The 25,997-nt window shown below is 40.9% G+C and overlaps 1 protein-coding gene and 1 pseudogene across 1 annotated transcript in view; one reads left to right on the forward strand and one right to left on the reverse strand.

The window, feature by feature from the left end:
- MOCS1 (molybdenum cofactor synthesis 1) overlaps nt 1-23,179 on the reverse strand; it is a 32,811-nt gene extending 9,632 nt beyond the window's left edge. The window contains exons 1-3 of the mRNA XM_049765340.1: nt 22,983-23,179; nt 14,926-15,049; nt 13,126-13,293 (exon numbers count right to left, since the gene is read on the reverse strand). Of these exons, the coding sequence (XP_049621297.1) occupies nt 13,126-13,293; nt 14,926-15,049; nt 22,983-23,105 (415 nt within the window). The 5' untranslated portion in view covers nt 23,106-23,179. The remainder of the gene's footprint in view (nt 1-13,125; nt 13,294-14,925; nt 15,050-22,982) is intronic.
- LOC125996932 (uncharacterized) lies at nt 5,940-6,078 on the forward strand (annotated as a pseudogene).
- Nucleotides 23,180-25,997: the final 2,818 nt, after the last annotated feature.

A 25,997-nucleotide genomic window follows, 5' to 3' on the forward strand; every position in this document is an offset into this window, starting at 1 on the left:
GCATCTATGATGATAAGAGGTGAGAAGTGATTTTTATATTCACTCGTCTAGGGGAAATCTCACTTCACACTACTTGATATGTGAAATTCATGAAGAATCAGTTCTGCTCTGCAGGGTAAAATCCAGGTGCCATGTCCCCAAGTGAAGCTCAATTGTGAAGCTGACAGCAACAGATGACATGGTAAATACTTTTTAGGTAGAGCATTTGCTAGGGTACCAGCTCCCGAGGGAGGTAAAATCACAGAACCTTTATGAAGAGATGTTCTCTGTGGAATGCATTATTATGATTATTGTTGTTGTTATTATTATATTATTTTGTCTTTTTTTGGTCATACCTGGAAGTACTTTCTGGTCATACTTGGAAGTCCTATTGCTATGCTTGCAGGTCCACGTGAAGCCTGGAGATCAGACCCCAGGTTTCCTGCACACAATGTGCAGACTCAGTCAATTGATCTATCTCCTTCCTGCCATGTGCAACTTTGGAAAGCCTTTGACTGAAGTTATACTTCTAAAAATTTAACCTACGGAAATAATCATGGATGTGGTATTCTTTATCTACAATGATCTTCATAAGAGAAAATATGACATAAGAAAGGAAAGAGGGAAAAATATTCAGAGAGCCACCAAGACAGTTTTCTCTGGTTAATGAAATATGTCACTAAAACCAACTCTATATTTAGAGTGCTGGGAAATACATGTCTGAGGAAATTGAGATTAAAAGCAATAACTGTAAACCTGACATGAAAGAAAAAAGAAAGGCAGGTCACCACACCCAAATAGCAATAGTAATTACAATTAAGCAAGACTAACATTCTTTGTGCTTAGTCCAAAGAGTTGATAATTACTTTTGTAATAATTTAAAAAAAAAAGCTGAAGAGATAGAACAGGGGATTATACATTTACCCTGTACTCAATTCATTCATTCCCTCACTACCCACAGTACCAGGACTGGAGGATTCAAAGTAAAGATGACTGTCTTCTTCCAAATATACTTCTCCTTGACAGTTAAAAAATTAAAAAGAATGGGAATTTCTTTCTCAAATAGTACTGTAAATACGATTTCACTGAAGATCAATGAAGACAGGCTTACTCTAAACATATTACAGAAGTTTAGTACAGAGATTAAAACATGTGGCAGATATGATTCAAATCCCCAATACCCTTTGAACCTCTCCCAGAGTCACTCCTGAGTATAGAGACAGAAATACTCTCTAGAGTACTCTATGTGTGCACTCAACCCTCCTCATCCATAGGGGAAAAACAGTAACTTAAAACAAATAACAACAAAATAATAAAATAACAAAAGCAAAATAATAAAAATTGATAAAATAAAAGGAGTAAATATTACTCAATAAGCTGCCAAATCATTAAATATTCCAGGCAGATCAATCTCTCAGCTGAAAATGTTGGATTTTTTTAGAATGGGGGCAGCTGATTCCAGCTTCTTTCTAGCTAGCCAGCCACCACATCCAACTCTTCTACCATTTAAACAGGCAAAACTGCACAACTCCTCAAGCATGCAGCTGTGTGTGGTGGCACATGACATTTTTCCCAGTTTCACAGTACTCACAGCCCAGGAGAAGCATTGCAAATTTGATAGGAAGGTTGTGTAGAATTTCACCAAGCTCAGGCGTGCAAACAATAACACAGAGAGCTCAAACAGCACCAACCAGCTCAGTAAATCCTCAGATAATGACTTTAGAAATACCATTAGATAGAACCATGAATCACCACAAATTGACTCTTATTCATCTATTTTCGGACAAATCCATTAGCTGTTTTGTTGTAGCAAGCAATATGAAGTAAAATTGTTATGTGTCTGCTAAGAGGGCAGACTTGAGGGTGGAGAAGAATCTAGGGAAATTGGTGGAGGAAAGGTCACAATGGTGTGAGATTGGTGTTTGAGTAGTGTATGCCTGAAACAACTGTTATTATGAGCAACTTTTTAATTCTGGTATAATTTTTAAAAAATGAAAAAAGGCATGATTCATACTCTACCCAGCATCAATAATTATTGTAAAATGACAATGAAATGACCTTCTTAACATAGTCGAGGACTGAGTACTAAACCTAAATTATACATATATTAAAATTCTTAAACACTCTAAGACTTTGAATCATTATAAAAAAAATACTACCCAACATGCCACACTTAGATTCTTTGTAATATTAGAGAAGAAATAATAAAAAACAAATTCAGGAGAAGCTTGCAGATGATGGATGATGAAATATCTTGGTAAGGTTTGTAACAACCTTAAAAGACTTAAGTGAAAGAGAATGAGGATAGCTCAATAGAACATCTGCCTTGCAAGCATAAGGCCTTAAATTTTAACCAACATACTGTCTCACATGCTCTAGGTGTGATCTTGGTGGCACTGCTTGGTTCCCCAACACCATTTGGTTCTCCAGCACCATTACAAGAGTAGCATCTCAGTGCACCACAATGAAGTGTGGGCAGGAACCACAGTTAGGATATACAACCACTGGAGAACATCATAGTAAAATGTCAGCACTGCAACCGAGTATCTGGCTCCTGAATGATCTCTATACCAAAAAGAACAAAGTAAAGGGAGCAGTAAGTAAAAACAGAAAAAAATAAATAAAAACAGTAAAATGAAAAAAGGAAAAGTCAGAGTATACTTCTCAGAGACACAGAGTAGACTAAATTCAATGCCCTAAAAGTAAAATTTGGAAAATATTCATAATAAAAATAGGAAGAGATAATACTGGGCTGAACAGATAGCCAATCAGAGTTTGATCCCCAGTACCCCATATAGTCCCCTGAGCTCCACCAAGAGTGATCTTTGAGTGTAGAGCCATGAGTAAGCCCGAAGCACTGTCAGATGTGGCCACAACATTAAAAAAAAAAAATTAGGGAAAGTCAAAACAGCAAGATTAAGGGCACAAAGAGAGTTTGAGAGGACTAAGGAACTTGCATTACACAAGTCTGACCCTATGATCTCAGTTTGCCTCCTGGCCAAAATACACACACACACACACACACACACACACACACACACACACACACACAAAACAATTCCAAATATATATGAACTAATAAAATCACCTCACTATATAGAAACCAAAAATAATAAGATATGTGGGCAAAATAAACAAATCTATCCAATTTATTTATTATCAGCAGGCCAAACATACAGAAAGCCAATAAAGACAGAGGTAAAAGGAATTTGTATAAAAATAAACCAGTTAGAGTCTCTGATTAACTAGACATATTCATCCAATAATTAAAGAATAAATATTCTCCTAAAGCACATTTGGAATATTTATAAAAACTATCAGTTATACTAGGTCATAATAAGCTTAATACATTTTAAGAAATAAGTATCTCACAAATGAGGGTATTTGATCAGCATAATTAAATTAGAATTTAATAACAAAAATATAAATTAAAGCATCTCTTCAGTATATGTTAAAAAACATCATATCTAAGTGTTACATGACCTGGAGAACAATTCTCAACAGAAAATATAAGGGCCAAGCAAGTGATAGGGTGTCTGCCTTGCATGCACTAACCTAGGATGGATAGCAATGCAATCCCCAAGCGTCCCATATGGTCTTCCAAGTCAGGAACGATTTCTGAGTGTATAGCTGGGAGTAACCCCTGAGTATCACTGGTGTGTCCCCCCACAAATAAATACAACGGCTGAGATTCCATCCAGGTTCAATCCTAGGTAGTACCTGCCCTCCTGAATTCCACAGGAAGGCCACCACCCAAAAGAACTAACAAATATTTAGAACTAAGTGTGAAGAAAGAAATAGGCAAAAGTATAATAGAATCAGAATAATTCATTGAATATAAATATTAATGAATGATTTCAATGAATTAAATTTTGTTTTGATAAAAACTAGCATAATAGACAAATATCCAGCACATTAAAAAGGAAAATATTAAAAGATACAAACTACCAATAAGCCACTTAAGAATCAAAATAATTAAATTACAAGTAAGATAAAGTACAATAAATATGAAGTCAGAATTAATAACACATTTAAACACCTATCAAACTTCTTGGATTGGGGGTTGCTGGATTCCTCTTCCTTTCAGAGAGACCCAGAGTTTTCAAACCCAACTCCTCCAAATTATAAACAGCCCTGTTCCATAGTTCATGGAGCATGTGACCACATACAGAGCTGCACCACACTTCCTCCACATTTCATAATACTAATTGCCCTGTAAGAGCACAGCAAATTTGTTGGGAAAGTTGTAGAGAATCCCACCAAGGTCAATGAATGAAAACACTAACACAAAAGGCTCAACCATCACCAAGCAGTAAATCCTCCTATTAGAGTCACACAATTAGTAAAGCCATTGTGAGGTATCATCATCATCACCAATGACTTTTATTGATCTATTTTCTGATAATTCCATTTGCCATTTTGTTGTCACAGCAAGATAAAGTAAATTTGTTTCTGCCTGCTAAGGGGACATGACTGTGGGATGAATAGGAAACTGGTAGAAGGAAAGTCACACAGGTTGGGGGATTGGTATTGCAACACTGAATGCCTAAATGCCTGAAACAACTATATAATGAACAACTCTGTATATCACAGAATTTAAATTAAAAAAAATACTGACTAAAAATATACAGGCCAGTGTCAGTATAAAGAGTAGGACACTTGCCTTGCATGCAGTCATCCCAGATTCAATCCCTAAAACCCCATATGGTCCTTTTGAGCCCTGTTAGGAATGATTCCTGAGTGCAGTGAGAAGTATGCCCTGAGCATCCCTCTGCCCCCGCCAAAAAAAAAATTAAAACCTTGAGGAGTTTAAAACCTACAGAACTTAAAAATCTCCCTGCCCATCATCACTCAAAAGTTTGGAGCAATCTTGATGCCCTGAGTTGATCCATGGTACCTCATGGTTCCCCTGAACACCAATGGGAGGCCCTGGAGGATCCTAGCACAGTTGGCTCTGAGCAGAGCATCACTGGACTCTGGATACAGTTGACAGAGCAGCAAAGAGAATAGCTCTTGAGTATTGCTTGGGAAAACCACTGAAAATTTTTCCTGAACAGAAAATACTAGACCCAAACTATTTTATCAGGTCAGATCTAAGAAGAAGAGAAAATACTGCCTGATCAGGTCTAAGTATCTAACCTCCTTTAGTTCGCCAATTGAATTATAAAGCCCAATGTGATGGTGTTATAAAGCAGGACCTTTGGGGAGTGATAAGCAACCCAGCAAAGAGCCCTTACTCCCAAAGATCTTAGATTTATAGCCTTCAGAGTTGTGAAAAATAAATGTCTGTTTAGATAAGTTATCCAACTTGTGGTAATAGACCACCTAAAAACCTCATGCCTGACCTAGTTTTTGGAGACTTTATACCAAAATTATTTAAGGCTGGTATATGAAAGGAAATGCCATTTCATTCAGATACTAATGCACATGCAATAACTTAGAATGTTAACTGAACTCAATATTATATAAAAATAGTATATCACAGCTAGGTTAGATGTATTCCAGATTTACTATCAGAAAAGATATAAATATAATTCAGAGTAATAAAGGAAAAACAGGCTATATTAACCTACATAAAAATGAAACATTATTACTTGATAAATATTACTTGTTAAACAAAATTTTTGTTAGTTCTTGGACTTATATTTGGTGGAACTCAGTGCTTACTCTTTGCTCAAGGATCACTCCTAAGATGCTTGGGGGAAATCATTTGTAATGTCAAGGCCACCAGAATAGGCTTCCTGCATATCTCTCTACATACTTTAAAAAAATTTTAACTGGGGCCGGAGCAGTGCTGCAAGCAGTAAGGCGTCTGCCTTGCACACACCAGCCTAGGATGGGCCGCGGATCGATCACCTGGCATCCCATAAAGTCCCTCAAGCCAGGAGTAATTTCTTACCGTATAGCCAGGGGTAACCCCTGAGCATAACTGGGTGTGGCCCAAAAACCAAAAAAAATAAAATTTTTTAACTAAAAAATTGACCACAGGCTGTGTTCATTACACTGACTGTATAGAGAGAGGAGGTACAGTAAATGCACCCCATATATACCTCAACACAGGTCTTTTGCCTGGTCTGTATTGTGAATTGGGGGACAAAAAATATTCTAAATGAATAATATTAGAATCAGGGTATTATATGGTTCTAATCTTAACCCTATCCTCTATACAAACATCAACTTCAAACTGATCAAGAACTTCAATGTAGGGCCAGAGAGATAGCATGGAGGTAAAGCATTTGCCTTGCATGCAGAAGGACGTGATTAGAATCCCGGCATCCCATATGGTCCCCTGAGCCTGCCAGGAGCGATTTCTGAGCATAGAGCCAGGAGTAACTCCTGAGCGCTGCCTGGTGTGACCCAAAAACCAAAAAATAAAAAAATTAAAAAAAGAGAACTTCAATGTAAGTGAAGAATAAGACTGTTAGAAGAAATAATAGTACAAAACTTCGAAACATTGATGTGGTATTGATACCAAGTATACAGGAAAAATAGACAAAAATAATTTAATAAAAAGAAATTTAGACATGTATCAAAAGACAATATTAGGTGAAAAGAAATTCACAAAATGGGAAAAAATGGTTGCAGTTTATAATTCTAATGATAGATTAATATTCAGAATAGTAATATCTATAACAACATAAGACACAAAAATGAGAAAAAATATAAAAACATTTTACTTAAAGCTGTAAATATTGTCAATAAGCATATTAAAAGAAGCTAAATATCAATAATCATTGGGGAAATGCAAATGAAAATCATGAGATGCCACCTATTAGGATGGCTAATAACAAACAAACAAAAAATTCCAGAAAAAAGTGGTGACAAGGATGTAGAGAAAAGTGAACCCTTATGCATTGTTGATGGAATATAAAATGATACAGCTGCTCTAAAAAAAACAGCATGATTGCACTAAAGAAATTAAAAATACAATTACCATTTTATCCAGCAATGTACTCACTATATATTCATATATGTACACATATATATACATATATGCATATATATGTATAATTTATATGGAGATAGATAGATAGATAGATAGATAGATATAAAACCTAAAAATTGAAAGAAGAAATATCCACCTTTATAAAGGCCAGAAGTAAATCCTTGGCACCACCAGATAAAGTCCTGGACCTCTTAACCCTGTCTTTCCACCCAAAAATCAGATAACAAAATGGAAGGAGTTATGGGAAAGGATGTCATGATGATGGTCGCACAACAATGTGAATGCACTTAAATATCACTAAGTGATAGATTTAAAATAGTAAATTAAGATAGATGTCCATGTATATTTTAAATAATTTTAAGAAAATAATTTTCTACAGAACAGGAAACAGTATAAATAAAGCCCTCTTGAAAAAAAAATTTCTTTACCAGATAATGGAATTATTCTAAAGCCACAGTAACTGAGGCTGTATAATAATGGCATTGTAGACAAACAGTCACCAGAATAGAATAGAAACCAAGAGAGATCAATGCACACATGGTACATCTAAGAGGAAGTAAGGACTATTCAATAAAAGAAACCAAAAAAAAATTATTACCCACTTATAAAAAAATGAAATTGGATGCTCAAAAACCATCCACAGAACTAAAGACTTAAATGCATAAAGCAAACTTTCAATTTTTTAATGGAAATATAGGTGGTTGTTCTGAAATTGGGTGAGGTGTTTCATTAACAAGATATAAAAAGCACTAACTATAAAAGACAGAACTAATTTAAAAAGTGCCATTAATCAAAAGAATTGTTGCACAAAGTGAGGCTTACTTTTTCAGACTGGGATAAGACATTCGCAATATATACAAAGATCTTTTTACCAAATTGGTCTGAAAAATAAACAACCAAATTTAAAAAAAGAACAAAAGGCATGGTCAGGAATTACACAGAAAAAGAAAATATATATGGCTAATAAGCACCCAACCTTATTCTTAAACTGAATACAAATGAAGACCACAATAAAACACCATTTACAACTGTTCACCCTGGCAAACACCCAGTAAGGTAATAGCAAATATTGGAGGAGTGTAATTCCAAAGCATTTTTGAGAGATTACATTGACATAACCACTTTATAAGAAAAATGCCAGACTGTTTTCTGAAGTTGAACATTAAGGGGCCGGAGCAATGGCGCAGCGGTAGGGCATTGGCCTTTTACACGGACCCAGGATGAACCACGGTTCAATCCCCCAGAGTCGTTTATGGTCCCCCAAGCCAGGAACAATTTATGAGCGCATTAGCCAGGAGTAACCCTTGAGCATTGGGTGTGGCCCAAAAAATTAAAAAAAAAACAACTACAAATATAAAAATTTTCACTATTCATAACAAGAAAAAACTTAAAACCCAAATGATCACTCACAAGAAAAAGGGCAGTATATTCCAAATTGAACAGTAGAGGGAAAGAAAATTAATAAATGGCAACTCAGGATGATGCATATACATTTCTGTCAAAGGCCAAGCTCTGAAACATTAAACACTTCATGATTCATATCAAGTTCAAAAACAGTATCTTCTGTTTAAAAGTATTAGAATGACAAAAATGAAATTTAGGAAAAGCACAGCAGTTGTTGATGAAGATGATTCAATCAACAGATTAATGTTGTACAGTAGCCCAATTGGCTGCTAGTCCTCAATTGTGAAAAGGTACCACACTATGCCACAGAGAGTAGGTACATTATTAGGTATACTATCTTATATTCCACTTAGACTTGTGTAATTTCTTTCTGCAACATATAAAATCATGATGGATTCTCAAAACACATCCTGGTGTTCTGAGATAACTGGCATGTGATCACTGTAGAGGTTAAAAAAGTCCAGATAGAGAGTTCAAGTTATTCTTCAAAACAAAACAAAACAAAACAAACCAACATACTGGAAGGGTACTGGGTTTTCTTAAAAGTTACACAAAACTACTAAAAGATAAACAATATAAATAAAACTGTACACAAATACATATACCAACATTATTTCATAAATCAAGGATAAGCTTTCATCTATGTCTATGCAACTAGAGCCAGCAAAACCAAAATTAAAAACCCAACAAAATAATCAGTCCCTTAAAAAATTCTCTTTGGCTTCTCATTCCCATAGGCCCCTCAGTTCTAGACTGAGATCCATAAGCTTCCCAAGAAAGGAAGAACGGAAGACAGGTTGCAAACTCCACCAACGCTGTAAAAATGTTTCTGTGCTTAGTTGTCTCTCTTATTTGGGAAAAATAACTCTCAAATTTTCACTGTCCAACATGGGAGTCATATGTGGTTATTTAAATTAATTAGCATGTAATAAAGTTACAAATTCAGTTTTTCCTACCTTATATTTCTCACAACTCAAATGCTTCAGTCTGTGCTGTACCAACACCAACACAAAATCTTTGCATCCTCTGGAAAAGTTCTCTAGGTCAACACTGCATGTACTAATAAGCTGAGAGGAAGGGCTAAGGATCTTTTTCATCCACTGGCAGATTGGAAAAATGCTAGAGAACTGAACAGTTGGCTGAGAGTGCTGCATGTCTCAACCCTTCCCATGCAGGTGCTGTAGCACCTGGTCCTGCTGTTCTGAATGTTACCTGATCTGTCTCCTGTGGAAAACAAGACAGAGGTTTCTCCAAAAGGTAATACTGGAGCTCCCATATGACCCAGAAATCCCATTTCTAAAGCATATATCCCCCAAACATAAAGTATTAACTCAAAATATATAAGTATATCTATGTTCATTTAAAAACACATAGTACAATAATCAGGATATGGAAATCACCCACATGTCCAATGACAGATGAATGGATTTAAAAACATGTGTTATAAGAGAGTGAACTGAAGCAAGACAAGATCAGACCAGTATGTGAAAATGGAATCTCATGAATAGGCCCAATAGTTACCTCTAAGATCAAAGGATCATCATAACAAAGTCCAGCTCGTCTCTGCCCTGTCTTATTCAATACTGCACATGTTAAATCCAATAAAGTCTTCACCCATACTAAAAATGTATGAAAAGGTCCAAAGAGGTAGTATAGATAGTAAACTTTGTATGAAATCAACTTGGGTTTTATGCCAGCATCCTAGATGATACCCAAACACCACTAGGAGTGAAACCTGAGCACAGAACTAATTGCACAGCTAGGTGTGGCTCAACTCAGAAAAAAAGGCAAAAAATGAAAAAGGCTTCCACTTTTCTCTAGAATCCTGCTTTAGAGAAATCCTGCTCATAATCTGGGAGGCTATTCTTCTTTCCCCTTCTATCTATTTTCTTGTTTACAATGTATTCTGAATTCATCCACCCCCCAAAAAAGATATTATATATACAAAATGGAATATAAAGAAGCCAAAAGGTAAAGAAAAAAAATCATGCAGTCCACAACAACCTGGAACACAACTGGAAATAATCCAGATGTAGGACGACAAATACCAGATGCTATCACTCATCTGTAGAATAGAGAGAAACAATCAAGGGTATGGACAATATCAACCACTAATAAACCAGGTCACTGAAGAAAAACAGACAGGGAGAGAGGTGGATCAGTAAAGTAACACAAGGTGAAGGGTCCAGGGCATGCTGATAGTGGTAAAGTGAGGTAACTGTATGCATCAAAACTATAACTGTCATTCAAAAAACAGAAGTGACACAGACACAGTGATAGGGAACACTGGTTATGGAGTGTGGGGATGTGGTAAGTTTGTCCATCAACACTATAAACACTATTGCTCATATAGTATTATCTAGACTATAAAACATGCACACACTTACACACAAATCCTGCCACCATTTATCCATTCAGTTCTCACTTCAGAGGATGGGGACAGGAGTTTGTGAACATCCCAGCACTGACTCACTCCAGGGTCTCTTCCCCACACCATATCCCCTGTTTTGCAAGCACCTCTGAAGTTGGGGTGTGAGCCCAACACAGTCCTGCACAGCCCACATTATTCAAGGTGGTGTAGTCTCCCCCTCCGCCCCCCCCCCCCCCCAGGAAGCAGGAGATTACCCTTAGGAGAAAATCATAAACCCTGGGCCTTGTCTGACCAAGCCTTTTTTATAGCCCATCCTATGAGCCAGGACAACTAGAATAGGAAAATAAGATTTAAGATGAGCAATGCAAAGATAAGAAAACTGAGGTTCAGATCGGGGAAATGTACCCCACATTCAGGAGTGGGAACAGAGCTGCAGGCACCCTGCCTCCTCTTCTTTCCAACCTGCAGCTTCAAGGCTCTGCTCAGTCATCACAGAGCCTCTAAACAGGTTTCCCCACCCTCTGCCTCTAACAGGAACTGGCACAGAGAACATGGACTTAAGGTGGAACCATGCCAAAGGGCACACCAAATGGCCTGAATGAGAGGAGTGCTGCTCAAGCTGACAGCTGGGTTCAGCAAGTGCAACCCTTTCCTAGAAACGTCCTGCTTTTCCTCTCTGAGGAGCTGGGCAGCAGCTCTCCTGGGCCAACTTGTCCAGCACAGAAATGCTGGCAGGATCCCAGGTCAAGTGACTAGTACAAACTAGAGAGACCTGATTCAGGAAGGAGAGAAGAGAAGAAAGGGTCTTCAAGGAATCCCACAGCATCCCAAATCTGAGAGCTCATGCTAGCAGTATTCTCCTCTGTAGACTCTTGAGTGCTGGACAGTACGGCTTGGGTCCTTCCCCTTAGTCCCAGCAAACTTCAACGCAGAGAATTTAGGGAATGTTTGCTATACCAGTGATGGAACAGAGATGGAGATGTCTGGGAGATGATGTTGGAAACAACAGGGTTTCTAGATGGGTGGCCCTAAGTGGAGCTCAGCTCCCTAGCATTTGTCCTGCCTGTGTGAGGTCCTGGATTCAAGCCGTGGTATCACACACAACAGAGATAAAAATACTAAGACCATGGAAACTTACTTTCCTTTGCCTTTATCTTACGTAACAAATCCATGAGCAAAGGCCAGTCTGTGCCTGACTTTGGGGCTTAGAAGCAGTGAGAAGCAAGAGGCCAGGGTAGGCCATTCCTTACAGGGATGCCATAGGATGGGCATTTCCTTTTCCTTTTCTCCTCAGATAATCCCTGTAAGTAGGTTTAAGTTCTGTCATCAAAACTCATGGTAGTTTTGAAGTTGCCCAAAGACATAGTGCCTATAAGAGACACAAGACACATGAGTGCAGTAGGTCAAACTGCAGAGACAGTAATTTGAAGCAAGTAGCTCTGAGCACCAGCAACAGGTCAAACAAATTCCTGGGTGCAGGGAAAACAGTTGTAAAAGTTGTGAACCTTTACCAGCTCCCCTGAAATTTTCACGCTGTTCTAATAAAAGAGATGATTCAAAAAAGCAACAACAAGAACAAATTTACAACCAAAAGGGATTGCCACATTTTCTCTGGAAAAGGCCACAGAGCAAATATTTTGTTTTGTCTGGAATTATTCCAACTACTTAATACTGCAACAATGGAGAGGTGGTTATGAAAATATGTGGGTTGATTGCCACAAGCAAAGGTTGGGAATATACCCATGAGTCTAAAAGAATAAGTGTAGGATTGTTATTACAGTTTGCATGTTACACCAAAGGTTGTTCTTTCCACATTCATTTTTAATCCTTCAAAAATGATTGGTCATTGTTAGCCTGCAAATTTCATCAACACAGGCAGTTCAATTCAGGTCTATAGGCAGAGAACTTAACAGCTCCCTAAACAAATGAGGCTCCAAGTTCTCCAGGCTATAGAGAAGTCAAGGCATCTGCCCAAAGGAGACTGCCTATAAGCAGTGAGCAAAGGCCTGAGGCAGATATTTGGGGATGAAAAGAGGGGCTACAAGGGTATACAAGGGGCCTAATCCTTGATACCTGAGCTCTTAACAAAGGGAACAGAAAGTGCCAAAGCCCTATGGTGTGAGAAAGGGGTAAGGCAAGGGGAATAACAAAGAGTTCAGCTCAGCAAAAGCCAGATCATGAGCCTACAGACTCTCAAGGAAACTGCTCTCTCTGGGATGACAACCACTGAACTCTGGCACCTACAACTGTGTGACCTTAGACAAGTGAACTTCATTCCTATTACAATTAAATAATAATGGTAATGAGCAACAAGGAACCAGTGAACCAAAGGGTGTAAGTACACATGGGCAGCAGAGAGGACAACAATGAGGTTTTGCTGGAAGTAGGAGCTAGAAGAAGATGTAGCAAGTCCAGTTCAACTTACCCACGATATGTACCACATCAGGCCGGATGAGTGGTTCTCCACCTGTGAGCCTGATCTTGTCTATGCCTTCTTTCACAAAGAGCTGGGCCAGGGTCAGGATCTCCTCAGTGGTCAGCAGCTCAGCCTTGGGGGTCAGAGGAACACCCTCCTCAGGCATGCAGTATTGACCTAATTGAAATGGGGGGATGTGAATGATAGGGGAAGGAAATGAAAACACCAGGTAGTTCCAGATACCCTGTGCCCAACTACCCAACCAAGCCAGAAATTTCTCCTGAAGCCCAGCTGGATAATGAGAAGAGATATCCAGTAACTGGGGGCGGGGGGAGGTTCTAGTCCAAATCCTATGAAATGTTAACACTCCTTCCCCGTCTGATCTTACTAATGCTCAGTTACAGGGAGCAGTGGGCTTGGCAATATATTTTAAAAAACATACACAGGATGAAGCAACACAAAACCTGAGCAAGGCCTTGCTAGAAGACCAGAGCCCAGAACCCACTTCTCTTGGCCTCATTTTCCTCCTTCATTTCATATGGTTTTGAAAGTTTCCCTGTCTATATATCTCAAGGTGCAAAGGCTGGAAAATATGCTGAGGTCTAGCAAAGGCTGCCATCCTCTTGAGCTACAAGTACTCTCAAATCCATTATCAGCCTGCTACATAGGTGGAAGAGTGATGAGCCAACAGTTCAGAATGACATGGCTAAATGGAATAAATAAGGTGAGCACTGGTGAGAAGAGTGTATTACCCATAGCCCTAGTTTCTGTGATAGTTTTATCAAGAACTGGGTCAAATATGTTAGAGGGTCAGTTAGTCAAATTAGTGAATATTCCAAAATTAGTCTTTTTGTGTAGAATAAGAAAATCAGAACATCAGTAAAAACATCTTAGTAAATGTTGTTGGGTTAAACATTTATAAAGAATCTATACATGAATTTATTGAATTATAAAGTAAATATGATTCTTATTGGGAAGAAGGAAGGATGGAAGAAAGGAAGGAAGGAAGGAAGGAAGGAAGGAAGGAAGGAAGGAAGGAAGGAAGGAAGGAAGGAAGGAAGGAAGGAAGGAAGGAAGGAAGGAAGGAAGGAAGGAAGGAAGGAAGGAGAAGGAGAAGAAGGAAGGAAGGAAGGAGAAGGAGAAGGAGGAAGGGAGGGAGGAAGGAAGGAAGAGAGGGAGGGAGGAAGGAAGGAAGGAAGGAAGGAAGGAAGGAAGGAAGGAAGGAAGGAAGGAAGGAAGGAAGGAAGGAAGGAAGGAAGGAAGGAAGGAAAGAACGTTATAGATGACTCTCCTGCATTGGGATTTCCTGCCTATGCGATTCTGAAGTGAGGTGCACTCTACAGTAACCTGGCATGGGACAAGACAGAGATAGGGCTGATTTTCAAGTTGTTGGTGCTGGATACAGGTTTTGCAGTGTAGTTCACATGTTTATAGTATCTAATACCCTATTCATGCTCCACCTATGTTAGTCCTAGTCTGTACACTGTGAAAGATAGGAAACAGGAGGGAGAGAGAAAGAACCCGGAAGTGTGAATTCAGATTGACTCAGGTCCAATCTTAAGCCTAGCAATAACAACTTTCATCTCAAATCTAATCCCAAGTAGAACCCAACTTCCAGGATCATAAAACTCAACTTGACCTTGTATCTTGCCCTGAACCCCACCTGGCAAATGTAGATGGTGGCTGGTGATGTTATGAGCAGGCATTAGGAGTATAAGGAGAGTATAAGGGATTTTTGGGTGCAGGGAGATTTCAGAACCCACCTCAGCAGAGGGAAGGAAGTCTAAAGGGTACAGTCAGGTAACTCACATCTCAGGTTGCACTTCTCTGTGAGGGAGATCCGTAGGTAGCTGTGTTTCCGTCCAAAGCTGTCGGTGAGGAAGTCGGAGAAAGGACCTGCATGCTCTCTCAGGAATTGCCTCCTGGACAGTGACTGCAGTGATGAGGCAGGAGAAGATGGGAGCTCAGCTCCTGACATCTGACTTAGATAAAAACTTCTAACCTTTATCTGTGGGCTCCAGAATCCTGGGGTGCCTCTCATTAATTGGGAAATAGGCCTGCAGGGCAAAACCTGTCCTCAAGGATCCCAGAAACTAGACTTGGGTATATGATCCCTGCAAGCACAGAGTTGTAGATCAGCAAGCAATCAGCTATAAAATGGCAGGGAACCTACACACCTACAAAAGAAGCCAGAGTGACAGCACAATGGGTAGGAGTTTTTCTTGAACATGGCCAGCCCAGGTTCAATCTGCAGCATCCCATATGGCCCCCAAGCCTCTCAGGAGTAATTTCTGAATGCAGAGCCAGGAGTGACACTTGAGCATTGCTGGGTATGGCCCCCAATGAAACAAACAAAAACAAACAAACAAAACAAAACAAAAAAGAAACTTATCCACCAGGAACAAACATTTCTAGCATCTCAGGACAGTGTCACGGGGAGAGATGGTGCCACTCAGCACCTGGCAACTATGCCAACTAGAGAATATATCTCAAGAGAACAGAGGAGGCTGATAACTGAAACTGAGAGGAGCAGTCGCCACAGTCACTGCTAGTAGCTGCCAGTCCATGGTGAGCCATTTTCCAACAAGGCCTCCAGTTCATTCCATTTCCAAGGCAACATAGAATAATCACAATAAACACACAATAAATTGAGTGTGTGTGCATGTGTGTGCGCAGGTGTGTATCTCCGCGCACATACGTGCGCACTTTGTAAGGGTTTATTTACATAAGTCACCACCTCTCTAACTTGAAACCCTGTTGTATGGACTCCATTGGGGCCTTCCCACTGGCCAAGTGTTTAGGAGCAGCTGGGAGCTGGACCTAAACGGAGGGCTCCTCTTATGCAGAGAACAGCAGGACTGGGGCAACTTCCAGAAGGAACAAGATCAAGTTTCATGCAGGGGTAACACAGAACTCCCAAAGGCCTCAAGTCCTCCTGTGATCTTGGGTAACTGTCAATACATCATTTCAGTAATCTGCTCATCCTGACAGAGATGGAACCACCTAGGAAACTGGTATCATTAGATATCAGTTGAATCTAGATATCTGGGGGCTTATGTTTTGGGTTTTTGTTTTATTTTATTTTGTTTTGGGGTCATTGCTCAAGGGTTATTTCTGGCTCTGGACTCAGAAATTGGTCCTGGCAGCTTCAGGTGAGCATATGGGATGCCAGGAACTAAACCACCATCTATTTCAGGTCAGCCACATGCAAGGCAAATTCTCTACTGCTGTGCTATTTCTCCAGCCCCTGTTTTGGTCTTTTTTCTTGGTTGTTTTTTGTTGTTTAGTTTTTGGTAGGTGGGATAAGGAGGAACACCTGAAAGTGCTCTGAGCTTGGTATTGAGGCACTATTCCCTTTGAACCTACAGGACTTAGGGGGCTCCTGAATGTAGAGTCTGTGCTCCAGACCTTTGAGATATAGCATGGTCCACTTGTACTTGTGTTTAAATTCTCCAGGTAATTCTAAAGTGCAGCTCAGGTCAAAAAGCCACTGACTGACTCAGAAGACAAAAGAAAAGTGAGAGAGTTGGGCAATGCTCTCATGGTTTACCTGGGTTCATCAAACTGATTTCATGGTGCCTATTCCAATCAGACCAGCTTTCTGATACCTCCCAGAAGCTCTGTTCTCTGGCAGCAATAAGTAAACAGGGTTACTCCTAGTAACTAGTAACTCCAGTCAGCTATAACCATCACAGTACCATCCTCACCCTATTTTCACCACTGTCCTACCAGTTGCTTTGGGTGATGATTGGGGGAGTAGGGGGCATTATGGAATTCTCCAAAATCGAGTCTCAAGAGCCTCCAGATTCTAAGAGATGACACACCTAGGAACCTAGGAATTCAGGTTTGTGACAGCTAACTCTTCCTACAACAGTTACCTGCCATTCAGAAACTAGTCAGCTAGTCATTTCAGATTCTATGCCTCACTGACTAAGAAATCTTCCATCCCCCTAATCTGTGGGAGGTGGCTTGATGAGGAAGTCAAAACTGATCTAAGGAGTATGACTCGGCAGAAATGGAGAATGAGCATGAAAAGGTTTCATGGGGCAACAAGAAATGGAACGAAACACGTGCAGTGGGTCAGGTGATCAGATTTCTCTTATGAAACCTGGAGACACCTTACCTAGACTCATTCGACTCCACTGCCTGAGCTTGACCTGCTTCCCCCCCCACACACACACAAACACACAAATAAACATAAACATACACACACACTAATCATTCACACACTTCTTATCCCCCCACACCCAAGCATGTGAACACATCCCTTTGCTACTATCAAGCCTCTTTCCTGCCTCTGCTCTCTTCCCACATGGCATGTCCTATTTTCACTCTTCTGACTTTCATCTGTTTCCTTTAATCTCACTGGAGGAAGGCATACTGCAGCAGTGAAAGAAGTCTGGGAGCCAGAGAGATGGAAGAGACATAGTTAGAGCCAGAAAGTGCTGAGCCTAAGGTCAGTCATAGAAATTCCACAATAGCTCCTTATCCAGGGCCACAGTCTTTTTCCTCATAGAGAAAGCTTCCCTCCTAATGCTGCATCCCATGTACACAGTTACTGTATGTCTGTGCAAGGGCTGGTCCCTACTCCAGGGAGGTTAAATATGTGAAGCCTAGGGCCTCTGAGCCAGTTGTCATTTTCCAGATGGGATGCTACTACATAATAGGTATCTCCTAGGTCAATATTTGCTAACTCTCCTTGTCTCTCAGAACCATTCAAAGAGCTTCCAAGTAAACAGTGGCAGAGTCTTGGCCTAAAGACCCTCATGACATAGTTTTGGCATAAATGAAGTCCAAGCTGTATTTATTGATTTTTGTTTTCCTATCTCTGGGTCACACCAGCGGTACTCAGAAACAAATTCAGACGCCTTGTTCCTACTTTGCTTTTAGTTTGGGGGATTTTTGTCACACCCAATGGTGCTTAAGGGTTTCTCTCCACTCTGCAGTGGGGTGTTCCTAGCATTGTTTGGAGGACCCTGCAGTTTGAGTAGATCAAACCAGCATGTGTCTCCTCTATTTCTCTGGCCCTGGGCTTTATTTTTATGTGCTCAGCTTTTGGCTCTCTGGTTCAGCCAGGGATTCACTGGAAAAGGAGCTAATTGTGAGACCCTGAGCACAGACTTTGTAAACAAGTAAACCAGAATTACAAGCCTGGTTATTACTAAACAGCTGCAGACATATCCACTAAAGTTTCCTCATTCCTAACAAGACATGTGTGAACACAAATATGACCTCACTCAGCCTATCGCAAGGTGAGTTTTCAATAAGGTCCCCACCATTTTCTCAATGTCACTCATACTTGCTATATTCATTCATCAAACAAAAGTTTGTGGTGAACGTTAGGTGTGCCTGTTTGTACTGGTTTTCTCACGGTACTTCTCCAGTTTCACAAAGCCCTACTTCTGGCAGAATGCCCACAACTGGAGTTTCCAATTCATTTCCCTGTCACCCCACCCCATAGGAAAAGTGGAGGATAAGATCTCCCAGGATGTTGAATCTGAGGAACTAGTCCTTTTGACAAAGCACATCTTTGTCTAGCAATTCATAACAGATGGGAGTAGAGAGGGTGGAGACAATAACACAAAGCAGTGACTTAAAGAAGGCCCATGTCCTCCTCAAAGTACTAAATGGTGAGGAACCAACCTTGAGTACTAGATTTGACTGGTAGAGGTCAGAATCCTGAATAATTCTAGAATCTAGACAGAGTAGCAGGATTATTTGAGAGAAAAGGAACACAAGCCACTGGCCCTGGCATAGCTGCTGTTTGGGATGATGCAAGAGACTTAGGCCCTGGTCTGCTCACCCACCATCCATGATCTCCCTAAGTCTAAGACCACATCTAAAGTTACTGACAAAGACACAGTTCATAGAAACATTCTGCGAAGATGGGCAAGTTGAGAGTTAAGATAACTATGCCCTCTTCCCCCAAACCCACCCACCCTCCACTGGTTTAAGAGATATCTCAAAAGGCTGGAACACATGCTTTGCTCCAACTATTCAATCTGGCTTTCTAAATTTCCCCAAGAAATACTGGGAGCAACCCTGAAACACTTAGCCAGGAGATGATCCTAAGCATTGCTGGGTGTAGCCCTAAAAATCAACCCCCAGAAAGATGAGAGCCTAATAGTCTCCCAAAAAATCTCCTTTGCACCTGTTCCTCCTTGAATTCCTCTTCCTCCCAACACGGCCTTCCCTCCTTCTTTTTGTGGGGGGTCACACCCGGTGGTGCTCAGGGGTTACACCTGGCTCTGCTCTCAGAAGTAGCTCCTGGCAGGCTCGGGGGACCATATGGGATGCCAGGAATTGAATCACCATCTGTCCTGGGATGGCCACGTGCAAGGCAAATGCCCTCCTGCTGTGCTATCTCTCTGGCCCCAAGTCTTCCCTTCTGTGTGGGCTTTCTGGCCCTCTAACTGCAGAATAACTTTGCCTTCAGTCACCCTCTTTCTGACCCAAGCTGTAGAATCAAACCTTGGGGCAATCTTCCTTAGTGTCCCCAAAAAAGCTTCCAGAGAGTGTGAGAGGAGAAAAAGTATCATGCTACCAACTGGTGTATGCCCTCCAGAGAAGTCTGTCCTGGCCACCCTAAAAAGGCTGTCAAGTAACCAAGTTCCATGCCCAACTCCTCATTTAACCATACCCCCACATCCTCTTTCTGTGTAGAAAATGTTCAACCTGTACTTAGATGGAGCCTTGTTTCTCTGTGCTCATAGTCAACGCCCACTATACAACTCTCCTTGCCCACCCACCCTGACTTACAGATAGCCACAGCTTTCCCTTCTTTCTCTCTAAGTACCTCCCATCCCAAACCAGATACCAGGGGGTATCAGGAAAGAAAGACACCCCCTTTTGCAGAAGTGAAGCAGGGTAGAGCCTCCAGATGCTTCTTGCCAAGAAAACATCGGGGCTGAGCAAATAATGCTCCAGAACCAGTCTCATCTCTGGGGTTTCCTTGTACCACTCTGCCCTTCCCAAGTGCCTAAATTTGTGCTGGTCCAAGTTTCTGAGTTTATCCTTTTATTTTATAATTGGTCATACCCAGTGGTGTGCTGGGAGCTACTCACAACCTGTGCTTGGGAGGGTGCTCTAGGAAATGCTAGGGATAAAGACAAGCACCTTCACTCCTATAACTATATGTTACACTGAAGGGGGATGTTCTTTTTGTGAGTAAAACCCAACTACAGTTATGTTTGTAAACATGGGGTTTAAATAAAAATAAAAAAAAAAACTATCTCTCTTTAGAACCAAAGGGCTATACCATCCTCAACCCTCTGGGTTTTGAAGGGGAAGGAGAGAGAAGCAGTGACTTCCAGGAGCCAGGAAGATTTAGAGATTCGGGATCAGGATGTGGCTCATGCATAAAGTATATATATGTGTGTGTGTGTGTGTGTGTGTGTGTGTGTGTGTGTGTGTGTGTGTGTGTGTGTCTTCCAGGTGTGAGTTCCTGGGTTTGAACCTGGCATCACTAAAATAAGCACACACATAAATATCCACAACTGTACCTCAACTTTCTTTTCACTTGGGTATTATCAGACCGTTAGAGACCCATTTTGTCTCCCCACTTTTTTTTTTTTGAGAAAATTAAGAGGTTTGGTTTTAAATCATGTTCTGTGGCACAAGAGTGCACAGCAGTGTGTGTGTGTGTGTGTGTGTGTGTGTGTGTGTGTGTGTGTGTGTGTGACTGAGCAGAGGTATGGGACTTCCAGTGCCCGGGCAAGGAGTCACACTGCCCACTTTCTGTTTGTCCACACTCATTTCATGAAGCCTCTCCTTTCACTTTCTCCACTAATCCCAGCTGGTTTCTCAGATCCAGCTCCAAGAGTGCCTCCTCCTTAAATCCTCTCCCTTGTTCCTAACCTCAGGTCCTCTTTCTTCCTGAAACACTATAACAACGAACCTGTGTTCCTCTTACTTCATGGACAGTCAAGCACAACAGTAACAGGAACACTTACTTCTGTTGTAAGCAAATTTTTTTTTTTTTTGGTTTTTGGGTCACACCTGGCAGTGCTCAGGGGTTACTCCTGGATGTCTGCTCAGAAATAGCTCCTGGTAGGCACGGGGGACCATATGGGACACTGGGATTCGAACCAACTACCTTTGGTCCTGGATCGGCCGCTTGCAAGGCAAACGCCGCTGTGCTATCTCTCCGGGCCCTGTTGTAAGCAAATTTTAATTTTAGTCATTTGATCAAAAATTTGGGGTCCCTGGTATAGTGTTCTGTTTATTCCACTGTGCAAAGAGACAGTGAGTTTTCTTCTGCCTTTTCATGAAAGGTAGAGGAGTATGAAGCACTTCAGAAATAACCATTCCCTTAATAGGAAATGTACAAAATAGAGGGTCCAACCTATGCTCTATCAAGGTAGGAAGCTCTGGAGACATATTCTGTGATGATGATAACAAGGATAAGTATAATGATAATATATATCACATCACATTCCTGGGTCAGACTTTAGTCCAAGTTAATGTATTAAACTATTTTTAGTCCCTAAAGTCATCCTATGAAGTAGACACTAGAATTTCCCATTTTATAAGTGAGAAGCCAGGAATAGGGCCTAGCAGAAGTTCACATAACCAGTAAGAGGGAGGGATGGGATTCAAACCTAGGCATTCTGCTCCCGAATCTACTTTTTCAACTAGGAAAGATTAGGTAAAAAAGAAGGAACATAGGCCTTGAATCTCTCTCCTCCACATCACAGCTCTGTGACTGAGAAAATACCTCCCTCCCTATATTTCTTAGAAAAGCTAACTGAAATGGAAGTTAAAGTCACTGAGAACATGTCCCCTCCCAGAGTAACTGGGAGAGAGAAGGGGGGTGGGTGAAGAGAAAAGAGCCAGGAGTGTCATTTTACTTTCCTGAATGTTTTTGATCTCTTTATTCTTGGCTTTGCCATTTCACTTCAGTGGGCTCAGAGTCCAAGGAGACTGAGAACTTCACCTCCAGACTTATCAGAGGACTGCAGAGGTGGGGGTCAGATGAGGAGTAAAATGGTTGGGCTAAAGTCTACTCCCTCCCGCTGGTTGAGCAATAGCATGAGGAGTGGGAGCAGTCAGGGCCAAGACCTGATCCTGGGAGATGGGAATAAAACCTGTTTACTTTACTACATAAGAGATGCTTCTCCCCAAACATTTCCGGGGCCATCCAGGCCAAGGAGTCACAAATCTAAAACTTGTTTTGTCATAAATTATTCTTAAGGAAGGGTGCTGTAAACAACGAAGGTGGTTCATCCAAGTCTGAAGAGGAAGAGGAATCCACAAAGGAAATAGAAAGGTTACAGTCAGTCCAGGAAGGCCTCTGTGACCAAGCCCTGTGCCTACAGAAGTGACAAGTACTGGTGGCACCATGGTAACATTTTTAGACTCTGTCACACTCTGAAGCTGGGTATCACACAAACACCTGATCACACCAGGCAACTTCTCAGGGAGTAGAAAGAAAACGTTCATGAGGCAAGAGGTGAGGCATTAAAAGGTATTAATGGAACACCCCAGCCCACGTGGACCTCGCAGTCATTCCCTCCTGCTCCCCACATCTCTGGGAGTCACTCAGATGGCAGAGGGTCACATAGCAGAAGGTGAGTGGAGGCAAGGGAGTTAAGCGTTTCAGTGAGACTATGAGACACCTCACACACAACACACATATGCACAAACACACACAAGCACACATACGCAAGGGCACACAGGAAACTCTGCAGGAGTTATCTGCTGAAACTAAGCAGTTTATCCAGAGAACATCATTCCAACGCACTCCTCCCACTTTAGGTGTGCCCAGGTCCCCAGGGTGGAGGGAAGGGCTCTGGGGCAGAGTGCTCCTGGGGTAAGGGGAAAGCTGGGTGCCCTCTTGCTAAGAACAGATGGATGCAGCAGCTCACCTCGGTGGCAGGTTGGGAGGGCTCCCCGGGTCGGGGCTGCGTCACTGGAGCCCCCGAGGTGCAGCTTCTGGTACTGGACCTCAGGACCCGCCGAAGCACCCTGGACACTGGCCGCGCCGCCATGAAGCCTGTTCACCAGACAGAGCCTAACCCACTGGCTTCTTTGGGCCACTAGCTCAGGACTCGCTGCTGCGGGTCAACACGGCAGGGGCGGAGCGGAGGCGGGGTTGGCGCAGCCAATCGGCGACGGCGCTACACCGTGTAGCCTTCTGGGAATTGTAGTCCAATTCTTATGCTCCTTCCAGGCTGGAACAAAAAGGCAAAAAAGAGCTTGAAAAGCACAGTTATTCTCAGACTCCAGAACTCAGATCTTTTTCTCCAGGGTTGTCTTTCTGTTCTGGTGCTGAATTTATATCGAAGCGTTATCGCATACATTTCTCTAGGAAATGTATATATAGAAGACTATAGAATAGTCTTAGGGAGAAGTGAACAAGGCACAAAGTCCAACAACCTAGATAACTATGTTCCTGCAGTTTTATTTATGCATAATTATTCGCTTATTTGTTTGTTTATTGTTTTTTTTTACTGGTTTCTTGGCCTTTGGATGCTACTTCCTGCTCACTGCTCATGAATCACTCCTGGTGGTCCTAGGAAACCAAGCCAGGATCTTGCATACAGTTTATAAGCTTCAAAATTTTGAACTAATTCACCCTGCCTTTAATGATGCAAAAAAAAAATTAATAATGGGGGGAAGAGTGGTGGCGCTAGAGGTAAGACGTCTGTCTTGCAAGCTCTAGCCTAGGACAGACCAGGGTTCGATCTCCCCGGCGTCCCATATGGTACCCCCAAGCCAGGAGCGATTTCTGAGCGCATAGCCAGGAGTAACCCCTGAGCGTCACCGAGTGTGGCACAAAAACAACAACACAAAATTAATCATGGAAAAATATTAGTATTCAAGAAACAAGATATGTCCCTCCATATTTATTCCTTCATTTCTGACTTCATTCACTTCATTTTAGTCTCAGGCCCTAATTAGAGGACGGTTAGTATCTCTTTGATTTTTCAGGATACACTTTAGCAACTATGCTCCAAAAGATAAACAGGAGAATATGGGAAAAGTCATAGAATGAGTAGCCATCTTTTTGCAATGCTCCCAACAGACAATGCATGCTGCTGAGAATCTTTAAAACTAAAGTAGCAATCCCATGATGACATCAGTATTGCAACTTATAAAACTGAGACTTACAGAGGTTATGTAATTTTCCCACAGTCACACAGTTGACTAGTGGCAAAACTGGGGTATAAATCAAAAACAATCTTATTCTGAAAGTCCAGTTCAGTGTGTATTAGTAATGAAAGATGAGGAGACCTTTTTTTTTTTTTTTTTTTTTTTTTTTTTGAGACCTTTTTTTTAATACTTTGGATGGTTAATGCACTAAAACTATGGACAAAAATAAGTTGTGTTAGCCCTTCTTTTATTCTCTCTAAAGTTCTATCACCTAATTGATAGAGGCCAATAATTTTCTTTCTTGTTCGGCCATGTTTATTACAGTTTGTTTTTTTAAATTATTTACAAATAAATATTTTAATAAAATATGTTATAAATATGAATAATATTAATAAATAAATTAATAAATATTAATAAAATGTTAATAAAATAAAGCTTTATTGCCATGGAATTTCAAGACCCATACACTGAGCAAAACATACTAGCTAGCAATGTTAATTAGTAAATAGGAATACCTAATTATGAAGCATAGACAGATTAGTAAGAAAGGAACTGTGGTTGCTACCATACTAGGTTTCTGATTAGTTCCCAATAAAATGCATTTTCCTACAATGGAACTGCGGGGAGTCATTTTGCAGACTCCAGAAGACTAAATCACAGACCACAGGGGTGTCCAGGATTCAGCTCCCTCCTCCCGACTCTCTCTAATGACATAAAAGGGACATGCATATCTCCTTTCAATATTGTAGATATATTCCTTCAACTGCTATAGCTATTATTGAATATCCCCTTAAATGGTAATAATTGTGTCCACTGTCTTATGTCAGATTGTTTATTTCCCCCACTTTTAATCTTTTCTTCTCTTTGTGAACTGTTCAATAAGGAATTTTGGTGAAAGAGTCCCTCAGTTTAGTGCTTATGTTTGAACCAAGTCATGGGGATTGTTGGACATGTTCTTGCAGTCCCCATATGCACTGATAATGCCAAGTGGCATTATTCCTTGTTTGCATAAGCACATTAAAATGGAAAATATTATACATACAAATAAGTTCTTATCTAATAGAGATAGGAACATACAAAAGGTGTAGTGCATGGGACCTTACACCTTGAACATTGACGTAATGGCCTGGCACAGGCACAGAAGAATGGGCATCCTCCATTCACCCCGGAACCAAGGAAGCCATCTATGAAACATCCAAAGTTGTCTATAACATCACCTGGAAGCAATCCTCTACCAGGGAAGACCCTACTGCTGCTCTGACATTGATCTACTCAAAAGAGGCTTCCCTTAACATTGAGAAGACTTAACAAAAACAATGGCCTGCTTACTGAACAGGGCTTTCTGCATTGCCCTTTATTGTGAGTGGAAATTCAAGGATGCTCCGCACCATCCTAACTTCAATGTAGGATATACAGATTCCAGGATCTTCAATACAGAAACATGATACCAACAACAAAGACTGTGTGAAAAATAAAACTAGTGGCACTACAGACAATGACCTGGATTGGACAAACTAGTTTGCCAGGAGCCTAGAGTTGGTCTTATGCCATGAAACTTCAGGGGTAGGGTCTCCTTGTATTTAGGCCAAGGCTTTTCCTTCCCATGTCCCCTATATCTTCTGGGCCTATGCAAATGATAATTGCCACTCTAACACTGTTTTAACTGTGCTCCTTTGACTCTAAACCTTAAGAAAAACAACCCACTTAAACTTTTGAGGTTAACTTAAACTAATATGCATGTGCATGGAAATGCAAAAAACTATGTCTTCAAGTTTAAGGAGTTACAT

Source organism: Suncus etruscus, chromosome 18, assembly GCF_024139225.1.
Source record: "Suncus etruscus isolate mSunEtr1 chromosome 18, mSunEtr1.pri.cur, whole genome shotgun sequence".
NCBI classification, from domain to species: domain Eukaryota; kingdom Metazoa; phylum Chordata; class Mammalia; order Eulipotyphla; family Soricidae; genus Suncus; species Suncus etruscus.